This window comes from Lissotriton helveticus, chromosome 3_1, assembly GCF_964261635.1.
Source record: "Lissotriton helveticus chromosome 3_1, aLisHel1.1, whole genome shotgun sequence".
Lineage (NCBI taxonomy): Eukaryota > Metazoa > Chordata > Amphibia > Caudata > Salamandridae > Lissotriton > Lissotriton helveticus.
This window is the reverse complement of record NC_136061.1, coordinates 798818214-798835486: the sequence shown is the minus strand read 5'-3', so window position 1 is coordinate 798835486 and position 17273 is coordinate 798818214. Positions and strand designations below refer to the sequence as shown.

The following is a 17273-nucleotide window of genomic DNA, read 5'->3' as shown; positions in this document are numbered from 1 at the left end:
ATTGTACCTTGTTCTTTATTTGCTTCAATTAGGCTCTTTAAACTAAAAAAAAAATTGTGTGAAGTGCTAACAAGGTGTGAGCCTTCGTTTCCCATCCGCTTCATTTGCATCAGGTGGAAGGCTTCTGACTGCTCCCAGCCAAGAGACTCAAACAAAAGGTGGCCTGATAACCCCTCAAATTCGGCCATTGTTATGGGCCCAGAAGGATTCTTAAATAAGAAAGCCCCATGCCATATCCGCCAGCTCATTGTTGCTTGTTTCAGATGGAAAGCAGACCATGTGTAGGCAATGCTGAAAGTGTCCCGGTGTTTGGAAATTACACCGGGAGGAGTTCAGCACATTATTCAGTGGGGTCAAAATTCTTGGCAGGGTGGACAGCGTTCACCCTGTGAAAAAAGTGGGTGGACGCCGACCACCCGCGTGTACCCCCGATCCGTGCCCTGTCCCAAAATTTAAGTCTGTGTGGAAGTTTCATGTTTCAATATGTCCGCCAATCATCCATGAGCTCATTGCAGAAGTCTACAGTGACAGGCCCTGTAAGCTGCCTGGTAAAATGAGTTCTGGCTGGCCCTCCTCCATAGTGACATGTTACTTGCTTTTCTTCCTTAATGAGTGGTAGATAAAGGATGAGCTGAGAGCAGATCTCGCACACTCACTCTCGTTGAGTAAGTGAATAATGGTTGATGTTTCAAAGTCGGTGTTTAGGACATGCCTGTGAGTTAATGGTAATTTTAATATGTATATTTCTTGAAGGTTTTTTTTGTTTCCCATGTCACTTTGGTTTTTATTTTCCAATACTGTATTTCTTAATCCTTTCCTTTCAGCAGTAAGTTAACTGCACATGTTTGTTTTGATCAGGCACTAAAGTATGAAATATACTTGGACAACGCATTAGTAAGATTTCTTCTGAGTCGTGCCTTGGGAAACATCCGGATAGCACACTATTTGTACTGGTAAGAATTCCTTTACTCTATTTCGCTGTTGATGTGTAAACTGTTACATAGACAAAGTTGAAACTTGAATGGGAAATTTAATAATCTGGAAACCTGCACCAAAATATTAGCTCAATATACATTCTCCAGTACTATTTCTCACACTTTATGTTTTTGGTATTCGATTTCACATTGTCCTCCTATTCCTGTCTGTAATTTACAGAAATCTTTTGGTGGTACGCAAATTACTTTTTAGAGCCTAGCATCTTCCACTGCTGGTAGCAGTGGAAACCAAATAAATGGTAATGCAATTTTAAAATGCAAATAAGCAGCAAACAATGAGGGATAAGGAGGGTTAGTTTATCTGAACATTAAATGGATAACCCACTCCAACTCATATTAGAGTAGTCTGGGGCTATGTGCGAGATTTATTGCACCCAATAAAATCTAACTGCAGGGATCAAACCGTATCGGGTGCGTACAGTTTGGCGCTTCCCCACCAAGATCCACAGTTCCCAGTATTTACTAGACCTTTTTACCTCAGTAAATTTCCACAGGCTTGACCTGAAAAATGTATCTGGGACAAATTACGGGTTTTTGATGTTTGCCAAAAAGCTTATAATAAGTTATACCACATATCTGGATTGATTAAAGCACTTACTATTGGAAATTCAACATTTTAAAAGTCTACATGTCACTCAGTGCTGTATATACACGCACACCTATTTTTAAAATAATCTTCCCAGTACCGTTCCAAAAACACCATTATGTTATATATGTAAGTTGTAGTCGGGTACCAATAATGTAAAGGGAATTCTCCTAGATGTGTTTGCTCAAAAGTCTGTGCAGTTCCATCATAAACCTTTGAGAAGGCGTCTCACGCATGAGGTGCACACACAACCAGGTAATGAAGGAGTTAAATATCACGGTTATCATACATTCTTAATTTCTGTCCAAAAGAAATTGGTGAAAACTTCAGATTTCTGTAGTGACATAGGGTTTCTAAATTGTCTGCTGGAAGGAATGGATTCTTCTTTTAAGTTACTTGACTTTCAGTTTTATAAGCATGTTTTTCTTTTCTTCAGAAAATCAGTGTTGTAGCAGAGATTTTTGCTTGATTTTTGCAGTTTTTCTGCATGGTAATCATTAGTGAATTTGAGAACGAGTCCTGATAGTCTGCGGTTATGTTGCTAAATATGCTATTTGGTATGTACTTTAAAAGGTTCCTCTTGCCTTTTCCACACTTCCCAGCAGACATCTCTCAGGTCCTCATCTACTCAACCTAACTAGGGTTTCCGGTTTTCAGTTGAAACCAATTGAAACCAATTGCCCCAAGGGAATATTTGCTTTTCAGTAGAAACCGTAAAGCAACACATTTTGCCTGGCATTTACTCTTTTTGGCAACCTCATTTGTCAAATAGTATAGTGCAGCCCCTATCTCTAAGCACTGTTCTGTGATTACTGCTCCACAATGGTAAGCTACCTAATATGACTTTGACCATTCACACAGTCTCAAGACCCTTAGGACCTTCTTCCACTCCTGTTATGGGAGCCTGGCTAGCTTAATATGGCTTACCATATATGGCTGTATGGCTTTGGCTCACTGTTTTATTCATATTGATGTCTAGTGGGGCAGGCGGCTTGCAGTTGAACTCTGAGCGGTTTCTCAGTCCATGTCAAGCAGAACCTCCATGCTGTCAACCTCGTTCTTTGAGAGCGGGACAAAGCTTTGCTTTCTGATAGCTCAGGTATCAGGATTGTGGCAACAAGAATCACTGCGTACAGATCCCTCTATCAATGCACTCTCATAAAACACTGCCCCAAATACTGCTGCTGTTTGATTTACATATTTACATTGTAATGCCCTGTGCACCTTAGATCTACAAGACCAAAAGCCTCTGGATCTCGTGTCCTAAACCAAAAGATTTGCTCTTGGACTGTTGTTAGAATATGTTAGATAGGTGGTATGGCCAAGATAGCTTGTTGAGCAGGAGCATTTTGGGACATTATTTAGGATTTTTATATATCATGTTGCCCTTCGGCTACTTCAGAGTTCATATGGAACAGTCAGACCCCCCAGGATATAGCGGCATGGATTGGCAAATTTAGCGGCACAAAAATGAAAATTTAGCGGCACAAAAATGGAAATTTAGCGGCATTTAGCGGCATTTTATTTTGGGGGTTTTGCAACACCAAACACAGATATCTTACTGTTTGAGTTATTTGACAACATGGAGCTATGTACATTTTGCCTTTCTGCCTGTAATTTCGCTTCCCCCGGTCTCTCTGCCTTTGGGATTCGCTCTTTCGCTTTCATCAGCTGCCATTTTCAGCAGCATGGAGTAATTTCATGGCTCGTTGCAAGCGCAGAAAACCTTTGAAACCACAAATGCTAACCTACCTGGCCTGCAGCCATTTAGGAAACAGAGGCAAAACACTTTCTACTTCCAGCCTGTGCATAATTTCACTTCTATCTATATTTATTTTACATTGAGCTGGGTAATGCCAATTTTTTTTATGAATCATGGGCAAGCTGCTTTCATTTCTCTCTACCCCCCAACACTCCAGAACTGCTTCTTGAACCACCATCCCCTTATGCCAACCTCCACCCTTTCCCCTAACCTAGCAGATCTTTACACTTTCTATAACCACCAACTGGGGCTACCATCCTTTTTGTGCATGTTTCCAGCCCCCATACACTCACCACACCCAGTCTGCACACGTTCTCCACCTCACCCTCTGCTCTAACCCCTCCCCGACTTTCTGCCTTCCTATGTCCCACTTCCATCCCCTCCACCCTGTCCTCCCACTACAGACCTCACCTTTCTCTCCCTCAGCCAGAAGCAGCAAAGCCATTTCTTTTTTCTAAAAATGAGGCCAAAGACTACAAGTAATGTAAAACAGGCGCACATATAAATATATTCAGTATTCTGAGTGGTAACACACACTGGAGATGAAGTGGGAGCGATTTACGAAATAATGATGAAGAAGAGAGGCCAGGGAGACGAGCAGAGAAGACGAATAGCCAAATGCGTGGGAGTACAACGTCTTAAATTGAACAGTAAGATAAATAGAAAGCCATAGCCGGGAAGCAGCGCGGTGAAACATGTAAAATCCTGTACTCTTTCTAAGAATAAATGTAAAATGTTATTTAGCCTTAGACACTTAATGTTTTAATTTCCTGTCCACTCACTACATTCATTTTCCCTCCGTTTACACAAGAAGTAAACATGTACTTTGTCTGGCTTTAAGCGCACCGAGCCTTACAGCCAGCATGGAAATAAAACTGCCGAGTCACTCAGGGCAGAAGCCTGGACGTTTTACCCGCGGCCTTTTAATTTACTGCCGATCAGTAAACAAGCAGCCCCGGGGGCCGGTCGGCCACATCTCCACTGCCCCCCTCCCACCCGGGCAGCGCTTCTTATATTAACAAAGCTGGTTTTACAATCCGACTATAAACTTGCTTATCTCCCTATGTGTGCGGCGGGCCCCCACCAGCGTGAAGGACGGACGTACCTCCTGTGCTTCCCTGGTCTCTGAGGAAGAGTCTTCGTGTGTGCCGCTGCCGCTTCGTGCTCTCTCCCCCTCTTGCTGGTGTGGTGCTGGTCTTCTCCCTCTCTCGGCCGCGTCCCGCGTCCTCGACCTCCTGGCTCCTTCTCTTCTCGCCACAAATCAATCGGAAACGGGCGGAAAGGACGGCGAACGGCGGAAACGGCAAATTTCGCAGGCTTTTTGCCAAATATCGCGGCATTTCCAGAGATCGGCCGATTTCGCGATTTTTTTGCAAATCGCAATAAGCTGGAGGGTCTGAACAGTAAGAGAACTGGGTATGATATACAGCTGCCGCAAACTGGTTTTGAAGGTTCCTGATTGGGACAGTGTATTTTGATACATGAGTCAGCACGCTCCAACCTCGACCAAGATCATGCTCTGTCAAACTGCAGCCTGACCAGCTAAATGTCCCACCTCTTCAAGGCAGATTGCACTTCTTGTTCGGGACGGATTCTGTAAATTATTATGATGCAGCAGGAGATTAAATTGAAATACTCTACCCGAAGAAAACTAGTATGATGACCTCCAGAATGCCAGTGTTCTTGACACCTATCCTGATTTCTGGCCTTCTCGCACACGAGGCCATGCCACTGAAGAAAGTGCCTCCTTTCTGATTGTCATGTAGAGAGTGGCCGAAGTTCTCACCTCCAGCTCCCCTACCTTAGAGGTCAAAGCCAATGTACTGATGAAGTACTTCAGCTGGGGCAAACATGTACTGAGCCTCTACTGACTTTCAGCGATACGTTACTAGGGGCCTGGGCCAAACCGTACTCTGGACCCCCAGACAATCTCAATCCTGAATTATGAGATGCCACCGCCCTGCCCCAGGTCACCCAGTCTTTTTGTCTCAGCAGCCTTCCCTTGTGAGCTTGGTGGTGCAGATTTCCATTAGTCAGATAACCCAAATACTTTCCCGACCACTCCTCCTGATAAGGAGTCCACGAGAGTGGAGACCTGGGAGAAAAGAGTGTTTTCTTTCACTAGTTTGGCCCGCTGTCAGTAAATGCCAGTTGCCTGCTGGGCTGTTGTTTCCTTGTTTTCTGGGATTCAGTGGCTCAAGTCCTCCAAGGTGTCATGTAAGACTTTCAACCTATTCTAAACAAGCCAAACAGGATGGCTGTGACGCTGCCAAATTCACAGTTAGTTTGTGGCCTAGTTACCAATGATGCTTAAGTCTAAGAAGAATTCCCTTTGGGATATTCTATTAGCATACAGTATACACATGCAACACTTCAACACACAATCGTACTTCAATATTCAACAATGTTGTTAAACATACATTGGGTCAGTACCATCAGTACCAGAAAGTCAATAGACAAAAAGGATTTTCCGTTGGAAAAATGTATTAAACTAATTCATATAAAATCATTAAAAAAGTACTAAAAATAGCACATCAATGTGCACATTAAAAACATATGAAATACCAAGTCACAAAAATACAAGGAAATTTATAACAACCTTCACATTAATATAACATTATTTGCGTGTATTATGAAATAGTGTACAAATACATTTTACAATTGTGAGCAAAAGACAGCGGCGCGTTTCGGAGGATTGTATTGGTCCCACCTCCTTCTTCAGGCTTGCTACAAATGTATTCCAAAACTGTGCATCATAATTAGCACAGGTTACTCCAATAGTCTTCAAGGAATCTCTCCTTAGTGTTCAGTATGGCAAGTGTTGCCTCCAGAAATTGTTTAAAGAACACTTCTTTACAGTTGCTACAGCCAATAAGCTTCAGGCAAACTTAAAAGGGGATTTTTCAATTTCCACCAGTAGTAGGCAACCAATCCTGTAAGTATTATATATTTTTTTCTCACACCGTCTTCCTTTTAATTTAATTTCAGTATTTTTCGTTTTGTTGTATAAACCAAGGGATCTGGCGGTCCAACTGGGATTAAAAAATCTCCTGCCTCGTCCGCCACCGTTGAGAATGCACAATGTCAGCAGTTTTGCATAATGGAATTTGAAGACGTCTCTCAGTAAGAGACACGTTCAGCCTAGGTTGAAAGTCTGGACTTCTGTAGGCCTTCCCGCCGATACCGCTTCTGTGCCCAGTTCTCATGAAGATCAGGACTGACCAGGCCCAGGTCATCCAAGGGGCCCTAGATTGGGTGCCAAGAGTATGGTATTCAGATCTCCTTGGTATGACCAGTTCTCCTCTGATTGGGCGGTCCTCCTCTGGGAGCCTCTGCTGTTGCAGCAACAGGGAGGGTTTTGCACACATGCCTTAGCAATCTCCACTGAACACCTTGGCAGCCAGGCATACCGCGACAAAGACAGTATAGGTCAGTTTTCAGAACAGATTTGTTTCAGGATGCAGCACACAGCAAATGGTTCCTCTTAGGAGGAGGAGAGACTCCATCACTTGGACCAACAAACTTTTACATCAATTGTACCAGAAAATACCGGGTGGAATATCAACTCTTTGTGGGGTTCACTGGAGTGAAACCAGCTAGGCAGTACAGAACAGGACCTTCTCTTGATAGATCATGGTCTTCATTAAGATCTGCTAAGCATTGGCCAAAAAAGCAGCCTCCAGAAGGAATGCAAGTTCATTCACCCAGGTCCTGCTACTACTGCATTGGCACACAGAGTTCCTAGGCATCTGCCAGGCACCTAGGTGTGCGTCACTCCAAATGTTCATAAAGCACTACTATCTAGCCAACCGGTTCTCCAAGAGGGGTATTTCACCCACTCATTCTTCCATGACTTTCTGGTTTGAATCCATTCATAGACCAGCCTCCAAATAGGCACTGCTTTGGTATCTATTTAAAAGGTGAGGACTCTGTGGCAGATTTTATCAGAACAAGTTCATTAATAAGATCCTAAGTATAGGACTCTGTACACTCGTCACAAACTATTTGCTATTGGGGCTTAGCATCTGGGGGCCTGAACATTCTCGTCCGCGAGAGCCGTGTTGTGCCTATATAGGCTCTGCACATCATTTCTTGAATAGAACAGCGTCCTTGCGGAGCCGTACAGCGCCACCTACCGAGTATAGTGGCGTAGAATGCAGTTATGCAGAGTCCGCGTCCGTCGGAGTACTTAGACGCCGCCCTCGCGCGCTGACTGCAAGCGCAGGTCCGGAGAAAGCAGTACCTTAGTCAAACTTTTTTGATAATTTTTGATCTCTTCTCGAGTCTTCACGACGGTAGGGATGCCCGGGTTCAAGCCCTGTAGCGACTGCAACCGACTCATGTCGGTTACCGATCCCCACCGCTGGTGCCTGTATTGCCTTGGGGCCGAGCACGACGACCGTTCGTGCCCCGACTGCCGGGCCTTGACGTCGACGGCTAGGTGGGAGCGGTCCCGCAAGCACCTTGAGCTCCGGCAGTCGGCCCCGCGCCGCTCAAGGTCCAGGTCCAGGAGGGGGTCCAGGTAACGGTCGCGGGGCCACAGTCATCGAAGCTCGACGAGTCAACACCATTCGTCGGGCTCCAAGTCCTCAGGTAAGAGGCACAAGAAGTCAAAGAGACGCCATCGCTCTTGTGACTCCCTCCGCCGGAGCCGCATGCGCCGCAGCCAGCTCCATACCCGCCGGTCCCTGGGCTGAACGCGACGCCGGAGGAGATCGAGGCCTTCCTCATGGCAATGAGGTCCCTCTCTCCTCCGTCTGGTCCCGCGGTGCCTCCTGGCCCTGCGGCCCCGACTGGGACTCCAACCGGGCAGGTCGACCTCACGACCCCGCTGGCGTCGACCCCGCACGACACCGTCCCTGATACCTCGGTCCGGATCCGGCGTCGGACCGGCGTCGACCGACGCCGCATTCGACGCCGGCTGAAGAGCCTTTCTCGTTTGATACGGCTCCATCCTTTGACCCTGAGTTTCAGAAGATGGAGGACAAAGGGGATTGGGAGGGGTCTGAGGACCATCTGACACGTTAGTGTCAGTCCTTCCAGGACTGGACAGAGGAGGTAGGGAAGGCCAGTGGTCTTGATACCTCCCCTGATACTGGCTTTGTCTCCCCTCCTACCGTGGCTACGGAGGAGGGGGCTGCTTATAGTGTGGTACTGACGCAGGCAGCCAAGGCGTTGGCGCTTACACTCCCCGTCGCTACTGTGAGGTCTAACATCCTCACTGAGGTCTTTAAACGGCAGACTGGCGCTCCGGAGCCTTTACTGCTGTTTAATGAGGCTCTCATGGACGTCCTGTTGGGCACCTGTTCCAGGCCCGCTACAGGCCCCCCTGTAGATAGGAACGTCACCAGGCACCACCGCCCAGCTCCGGGCGACCCTAGCTTCCTGTCCACACACCCCACCCCCGAGAGCCTGGTTATCCAGGCCTCTACTTCCAAATCCGCATTCCCGACTGCACCCCCAGATCGGGAATCCAAACGGTATGAACAGTTTGATAAGAAACAGTTTTCATCCCTCAGCTGTGGGTTGCAGTCAGTGAACACCACTTGCCTTTTGGGCCGTTATACCCACTCTCTCTGGGATACGGTTGCGGCTGTGCTGCCAGAGTGTCCAGAGGGGGCCCGGGCAAAACTCGCTCAAGCCCTCGCGGAGGGACAAGACGCAGCTCGGTATTCTATACGATGTGGGCTGGATACCACGGACTCGCTGGGCAGGGCGATGTCAACGACGGTGGCGGTTCACCGCCACGCCTGGCTGAGGTCCGCCAACTTTTCGGCCGATGTCCAGAACACCCTCATGGACATGCTGTTTGATGGCAGCCACCTCTTTGGTGGCAAGGCAGATCATGCGCTTGAACGTTTCAAAGACTCCAGGGCTACGGCCAAGTCCTTGGGCCTCTCGGGCAGCGTCAGCAGCAGTCTGCCTTTCGCTCCTTTCGTGGCCAAGGAAGGGGCGCCCCTTCACGTCCTGCCAGCCACGACGTGACGTGGTAACTGCCGTGGCGGTGCCAGGGAACAACGGCACGGCCAGTCCACATCCACACCCTCAGCATCCGCCTCAAAGCCCTCCCAGTCCGAGCTTTCAGGCCCATTTAACGCCAGTGGGGGGCAGGGTCCGCCATCACCTCCTTCACTGGCGTACCATCACTTCGGACAGGTGGGTGCTGCAAATCGTCCGAAGGGGCTACTCCCTCCCCTTCGAGGCGACCCCTCCAGCCATGCCACTGCAGTGCCACCGCGTGTCGGGGGATCACTTGCAACTTCTGCAAGAGGAAGTGTCGGCCGTCTTGGCAAAGGGGGCCATCAAGCGCGTTCCTGGGCCAGAAGTAGGGTGTGGTTGCTATTCCCACTACTTTCTGGTTCCCAAGAAGGGCAAAGGGGGCCTATGTCCTATCTTGGACCTACGGAACGTCAACGGCTTCCTCCGGAAGGAAAAGTTTAAGATGCTGACTCTGTCTCAGGTCTTAGCTGCCCTGGACCCCGGAGACTGGATGGTAGCGTTGGCCTTGCAGGACGCGTATATCCACATCTCTGTCCTGCCGGCCCACCGGCGTTACCTGCGGTTCATGGTAGGCCACGAGCACTTCCAGTTCACCGTGCTCCCCTTTGGCCTTACCAGCGCCCCACGGGTGTTCACGAAAGTGATGGCGGTGGTCGCAGCTCATCTGTGCAGGTTAGGGGTGTCAGTCTTCCCCTACCTCGACGACTGGTTGTTGAAGGCGGGCTTGCCCCAGACAGTAGTCAGCCACCTTCAGACTATGGCCGACCTCCTGCACTTGCTGGGGTTTTCTATCAATGTGCCGTAGTCACACCTGTGTCCCTCTCAAAGGCTCCTCTTCATCGGAGCGGTTCTGGATTCAGCGCAGTTTCGGGTTTATCCTCCCGAACAGCGGGTTCGGGATATTCAGGCTCTGATTCCGATCTTTCAGCCTTTATCCCGGATCTCGGTCAGGTTGACGCTGCAGCTTCTGGGGCTGATGGCCTCCTGCATCCTTCTGGTGCATCACGCCAGGTGGCGGATGCGGGCTCTGCAGTGGGACCTGAAGTTTCAGTGGGCACAGCATCAGGGCAACCTGTCCGACCATGTCCGGATCTCGGAGGGCACTGCAAGGCAGTTGCAGCGGTGGCTCACGGACCGCGATTGGGTCAGCGGCAGATCCCTCTCCCTACCCCAACCGGAGCATGTTGTTGTGACGGATGCGTCCCTCCTGGCTGGGAGGGCCACATGGGAGAGGCAGAGATCAGATGCCTCTGGTCTCCGGCCGAGACCCGACTCCACATCAACCTTCTGGAGCTGCAGGCGATCCGGCTTCCACTGAAGGCATTCCTTCCCTCTGTCCGGGAAAGTGTAGTGGAGGTGTTCACGGACAACACCACCGCCATGTGGTACTCCAACAAACGGGGCTGGGTGGAGTTGTGGACCCTATGCCAGGAGGCTCTGCGCCTCTGGCAGTGGCTGGAACATCAGGGCGTGACCCTGGTGGTTCAACACCTGGCAGGTTTCCTGAACGCCAGGGCGGACAAACTCAGCCGTCGGTGCATGATGGATCACGAATGGCGTTTGAACTCGGACGTGGCGCAAGGCCTCTTTCAGCGATGGGGAGAGCCTTGGTTAGATCTATTAGCCACAGAAGAGAACGCGCAATGTCATCAGTTCTGCGTGTTGGAATTTCCAAGGCGGCACTCGCTCGGGGACAATTTTCATCGAGAGTGGAGTTGCGGTCTGTTGTACGCCTTTCCGCCTATACCACTTCTGCCCAGAGTGCTGAAGAAGATCAGGCGCGACCGGGCCCAAGTCATCCTTGTGGCTCCGGACTGGGCACGAAGATACTGGTATCCCGAGCTACTCAGCATGTCAGTCGATCCCCTGATTCGTCTGCCTCTTCAGGAGGACCTTCTGTCGCAGCAGCAGGGGACAGTCCTCCACCCGAACCTGTCCAGTCTCCACCTCCATGCATGGAGATTGAGCGGCGACAGTTGAGGCCATTTGACTTGCCTCTTGAAGTCTGCGATGTCATTCTGGCAGCCAGGCGTCCCTCCACAAAATCGGTATACGCCTGCAGGTGGAACAAATTTGTGGTGGTGCACAGCAAAGGCTGCCCCTCTTTCTGAGGTTCTCCTCTACCTTCTTTCTCTTGCCCAGCTGGGCTCTGCTCTGGGCACTATTGAGGGCTACCTCTCTGCCATTTCCGCCTTTTTAAAGCTACCTGATCAGCCCTCTTTGTTCAAGTCCCCCGTTGTAAATAGGTTCTTGAAGGGCATCACTCATCTGTTTCCTCCTGTTCCTTTCGTGATGCCGCAGTGGGACTTGAACCTTGCTCTAACTTATCTGATGTGCGCTACTTTTGAGACACTTCATAACTGTCCTCTTCGTCTTCTTACCCTTAAGACTGAATTCCTGTTTGCCATCACCTCTGCCAGGAGAGTGAGTGAGCTCCAGGCCCTTTATTTACAACCTCCCTTCCGTTCTGTCCATCCGGACAAAGTTGTGTTGCGGACACGACCCTCTTTCCTGCCCAAGGTAGTCACAGCCTTCCACATCGGGCAGTCCATCACTTTGCCCACCTTCTTTTCGCCTCCGCATCTCTCGAAAGAGGAAGAGAGGCTCCACCGTCTGGACCCAAAAGGTGCGCTCTCATTCTATCTGGATCGCACACGCCAGTTCCGGGTGGATGACCAACTCTTTGTTGGTTACGTGGGCGCTAAGAAGGGACGGGCGGTGCACAAACGGGCCAACTCTTGGTGGGTCATCTTGTGCATCAAGATTGCTACTCTTTGGTGAGGAAGGAGCCTCCTGTTGAGCTGAGGGCCCATTCCACTCTGGCCACGGCGGCTACTATTGCCCTGGGCCGGGGAGTCCCCTTGCAGGACATTTGTCAGGCAGCTACGTGGGCCTCGCTGCACACGTTCGCAAGACACTACTTCCTGGACAGCCAAGTCCGGAGAGATGGCTTCTTTGGCCGTTCCGTTCTCTGGGACTTTCTGGTTTGATCTTGGTTCGCAGACCCACCACCGGGGTTGGTATTGCTGGAGTATCTATTCTTAGGTAAGGAATCTAACTAACGTGTTTCTTTCAGATGAACAAGTTACTTACCTTCTGTAACGATATATCTGTAAGAAACATTAGTTAGATTCCTTACCGCCCCACCCATCCTCCCCGTGCTGCGAACCGATATCTAGGGTTAAGGTCATCCCTTCCAGGGCCCTAGTTTCATGGCACCAGTGACGTTTTTTATCATGGCTCTGCGTTTCTGGCGCGGAAAAGCTGTGCATAAGAACGGACGTCAACGCGCGAGGGCCCGTCTAAGTACTCCGACGTCATCCCGGCGCCAACGATGCGACGACGGACGCAGAGCCGCAGACGACGCCTACTGACGCGCAAGGGTACAGCTACGCAAAATTTTGCAGATCCAGTCTAATGCCTGGGGGTTATTCTAAGGTAAGGAATCGAACTAACTAATGTTTCTTACAGATATATCGTTACCGAAGGTATGTAACTTGTTCGTCAGATCTATTACGGGCCTCCCTCAATCTACCCCATTACTGCCCCTCTTTTTGGATCTGGGATGCCTTCGAATTGAGGATTTAGCTCGCTACAGGCCAATAGCGTTTTGGCGGCGACTCTGGTTCACTCCTGAGCTCTCCCATTACGCAAAATCCCTTATGGATTTCAGGGGGGTTGGTTGTACGAGGAAGATCAAATGGCTACAGGATATAAAAAATAAGCTGTGTGGGATGGGGCTGAGTGGGCTGTGGGAACACCCAGAGGTAAATCCATTTCCATCTGAAAGTGAGCTCAAGGGTGTTATTGGGACATGGTTAAGATTATTTACTTCTCCTCATTTACTAGGCCATCTCTATCTACAGCCTATCTGCTGTTGAAGCAGGAATTTGTGTCCGAACCATACTGGGACATTATTTCCAGACCTGCGGATAGGAAACGTTACCACCAGTTTAGGGTTGGCTCCCTCCCACTCAATGCCTTTACATGCAAATGGCGATTGAATGGGATCGAACGCTGTCCTGCATGCCCAGCTCCGTTGGAATCCATACCCCACTTTCTGTTGGCATGTCCGGCTTGCAAATCCTCTAGGCACAAGTGGCTGAAACCAATTTGCACGAACATGGGCACTCGATCGGCTGTGGTGGCATTAGGAATCTTACGGTCATTGACGGATGCCCCCATAGTTGTAGCCACGGCAAAATTCCTGAGTTGGGCATGGCTCATTCGTTGTAAAAAATTAAGTGATCCCTAAACCTAGTCGCAGCTACATTGATGCCATGTAATCCCTGTGTGGCACATTTGATTCTGGAATTTCAAGTACCAATGATTGTCAGTTTTTTTATTGTATTTATGTATTTATTGGTTTTAGAGGTTTACTGTTGCTGCTTGAAAAATACGTTGTAATGATTATCGATTACCGCTCTGTTTGGTCTATACACATGGCACTGTGTTTCTTACTATTTAAATAACTCTGTTATCCATTGATGTATGTATTGTCTTTTATGATTATTTTAATCAAAATAAAGACACAATGAAATTAAATGAATTTAAAAGGTTATCAAGGAGCCATCATTGGAGTGAAGGGTTTCATCTTATCTAGAATAAAGTTTTGAGATCATGACATTTGGCAAAGTCTAGGTTGAGGAGTCTGGACCACCGCCAATTCTAGGATGGTCACATCAATATGACTTGCATATAATAGTCTACCCCAGTGCTGACAACCAAGTTATGGTGGTAGATGATGTTGACTCAGACACTTTATTGGGCAAATACGGTACAGTTGTTTAGAACAGAGTTAGTGATGCCAAGAGATATTTGCACAAGATCATCATGAAGAAGGGGTCTGTGCCTTTCAGGCATGTTGCAAGAAAGGTTCCATTAGCTATTAGAGGAGACGCCAAGGCAATATTGGGCCAGATGAAGAAAGATGAGGTTATAGACGCTGTTGGGGTTGCTGAATGGATATCTCCTGTGATGGTAATGAAGAAATCTGATGGCTCATCAGGTTCTTTGTAGACTTGTGCAGCCTGACCCAAAATATTGTGACCTACTGTTTTCCACTCCCTAACATAAATGATTTTGTTTTGTTGTTGTATGGGGGAAGGTACTTCTCAAATTTACATTGGCAAAGTGCCAACATTCAGGTGAGGCTTCATCTGTAGTCCAAGGACTTAACAGCATTTTTTTCTACCAAAGAAGTCCCATCAGTTCAGCTGTGAGCTTTTTCCAAAGATAATTTCCAATGTTTTGGCAGGAAGTAAGATTGTTGTGTTCTTTAAAGATGTCATCTTGATCTTTTAAAACATCAGCATACAAGGTCTAAGGGAGGAGTTGGAGGAATCTAATGTAGAGGACATTGTGTGAGAACTCTTTGCGGATGTGGCAAGGAGGCCCCTTGACCGGATTATACTAAATGGGGCCCATCGGGAAGGCCAGTGCCCGAAACCGAAAGGGTGCAACAGACCAAGAGATATTTTAGTAATGTTCTACAGCTATCGGTGCAAGGAGGAAGTCAATCAATCAAGTCGTATTTCTAGAGCGCAACTTTTCACCCCGGAGGGTATCCAGGCTCTAGCTGCTGGTCGTAGTTGAAAAGCCAGGTCTTGAGTCCCTTCTTGAATCCAGTCAGTGATGGTGCAGTTCAGAGGTGGAAGGGTAGGGTTTTCCAGGTTTTGGCAGGGAGCTGGGAGAAGGAGCATCCTCCGGAGCGGCTATGATGTATCCATGGTATCTCTGCAAGGGCGTGGTGTGCTGAGCGGTGGTTCCTGTGTGGCTGATGAAAGTGTTGGCAGTGGTTCCTGTAGACAGGTACTTGGTCATGTAGGGCTTTTTAGGTGTGGGTCAGGAACTTGAAGTGGCATCTTTTCTGAACTGATAGCCAGTGGAGGTCTCTCAGGTGCTGGGTGATGTTGGTTCTCTTGGGTAGGTTGAGGATCAGTCTAGCTGCTGCGTTCTGGATCGACTGTAAGCTTTTCATGATTTTGGTAGTGGTGCCGGCTTAGAGTAAGTTGCTGTAGTCCTGTCGGCTGGTATTTAGGGCCTGCGTTACCATTTTCCTGGTGTTGATGGGGAGACTTGAGGATCATGCAGAGTGTGTGGAAGCAGGCTAAGGAGTTGGCGTTCACTTGACGGTTCATGGATAATTCAATGTCGAGGATAATGCTGAGGTTTCATGTGTGGTCCATATGTGTGGGGGCGGGTCGGAAGTCCGGTGGCCACCAGGAGTCCTTCTATAAGGCGAGGTGCTTGCCGAAGATGAGGATTTCCTTCTTGTATGGGTTGAGCTTAAGGCGGAGATGTTCTTCATACAGTTGTGAAAGTTGGACTTTGACATGGTAGGGTCAGCTGAGAGTGATAGGATGAGTTTGGTGTCGTCAGCGTAGGAGATGATGTTGATATTGTGTGATCTGACGATCTCTGCATTTGGTGTCATGTAGACTTTAAAGAGTATTGGGCCTGAGGGGAGAGCCCTGTGGAACGTGTGGAACACCACACATGCTTGGCCTGTGATGTCAACGGAGGGTGCGTCCAGCGAGAAAGGATGACATCCATTTTAAAGCGTTGTCTGTGATGCTGATCTGGTGTAGATGATGGAGTGTGTGGTGAGAGGCAGTGCCAAAAGTTGTGGAGAGGTTGAGCAGAATCAGGGATGAAGATTCTTCTCTGTTGAGTAGGGTGTGGATGTCTTCTAATTCAGCGATCAGCGCTGTCTCGGTGCTGTGGTTGGTACTGAAGCCTGATTGGGAGGGGTCTAGTAGGTTGTTTCTCTCCAGGTGTTTGTTGAATTGGAGGTTGACCGCCTTCTCCAGGACTTTGGCGTGGAATGGGAGCAGCGAGATGGGATGGTAGTTCTGTAGCTTGTTGGGGTCTGCAGAGGGTTTCTTGAGCAGTGGTTTGACCTCCGCGTGTTTCCAGGTGTCGGGGAAGGTGGCTGTGGTTATCGAGGTGTTGAGAATTGAGTTGAGTTGGGTGCTGATCTTGTCCTTTCTGAGAATGAAGAGTATGTGGGGCCAGGGGTGGATGTGTGCTCCTAAGTGCATGGTGTTCATCAGAGGGTATTCAAGATCCTGACACGGTGAGGGATTACTGTCTTGTGCACAGTGAGAAAATTATGTTGATTAGTATAACTTTATCCGACGTTAGACAAAAGGTTTGACGCTCAACTTTCCGCAGCCCACCGTAAAAGCCACACACAAATTGAAACAACCAATATCCAAAGGAGCGTCTATGTAAACTAGATTTCATGCATCAAATTTATGCAATTTTGATGCATGAAATCTAGTTTACATAGACGCTCCTTTGGATATTGGTTTGTTCATCAGAGGAGTTGTGTTCGATATGCTAAGTTGCTCCCAAGTTAGTCGGCGGCGGTGGCCGATCGGTGGCTGAGGAGGATGAAAGGTTAGGGGTTTAAGTTTTTATAGACGGTTGCTATTTTGTTGTGAAAGCCGTCTGTGAGGGCGTTGCAGAGTTCCTGTGATGCGGTATAGCGTTTTCAGTGAAGTCAGGTAAGCTCTTAGATGACGCTGAAGAGTTCCTTGGCTTGGTTTTAGCTTGTGTCAATCAGGTGTGTGAGGGCCTCCTTTTTTTGCAGCTTAGATTTGTCTTTAGTAGTTGTTGAGGGCTGATTTTAAAGTGGCTTTGTTGGTGTGGTTCCTGCTTGTGCACCATCTCCTTTCTAGTTGTTGACACCTGCGTTTGGACCTGCGGAGTTCTGGGGTGTGCCAGTTTGCTTGCTCGGGGGAGGGGTCTGCGGTGTGGCTTGTTTGTTGGGGTGCAAATCAGTTGGCATCATTGGTGATCCAGTCATTGAATTTATGTATAGTATGCTACGAGTTAGTGATATCTTTAAGGGAAAGTAGTGCTGTGGGCCTTAGTCCATTGTTACTGGGTGAACTTGGACTACTTTCAGAAGTCAGTTGGAAGA

General features: G+C 48.5%; 1 protein-coding gene across 2 annotated transcripts in view; it reads left to right on the top strand.

The window, feature by feature from the left end:
- PIK3C2A (phosphatidylinositol-4-phosphate 3-kinase catalytic subunit type 2 alpha) overlaps positions 1–17273 on the top strand; it is a 1158716-nt gene that overhangs the window by 636332 nt on the left and 505111 nt on the right. For both annotated transcript variants that reach the window (XM_078681042.1, XM_078681043.1), the window contains one exon: positions 859–953. In XM_078681042.1, coding sequence (XP_078537168.1) covers positions 859–953 — 95 coding nt within the window. The remainder of the gene's footprint in view (positions 1–858; positions 954–17273) is intronic.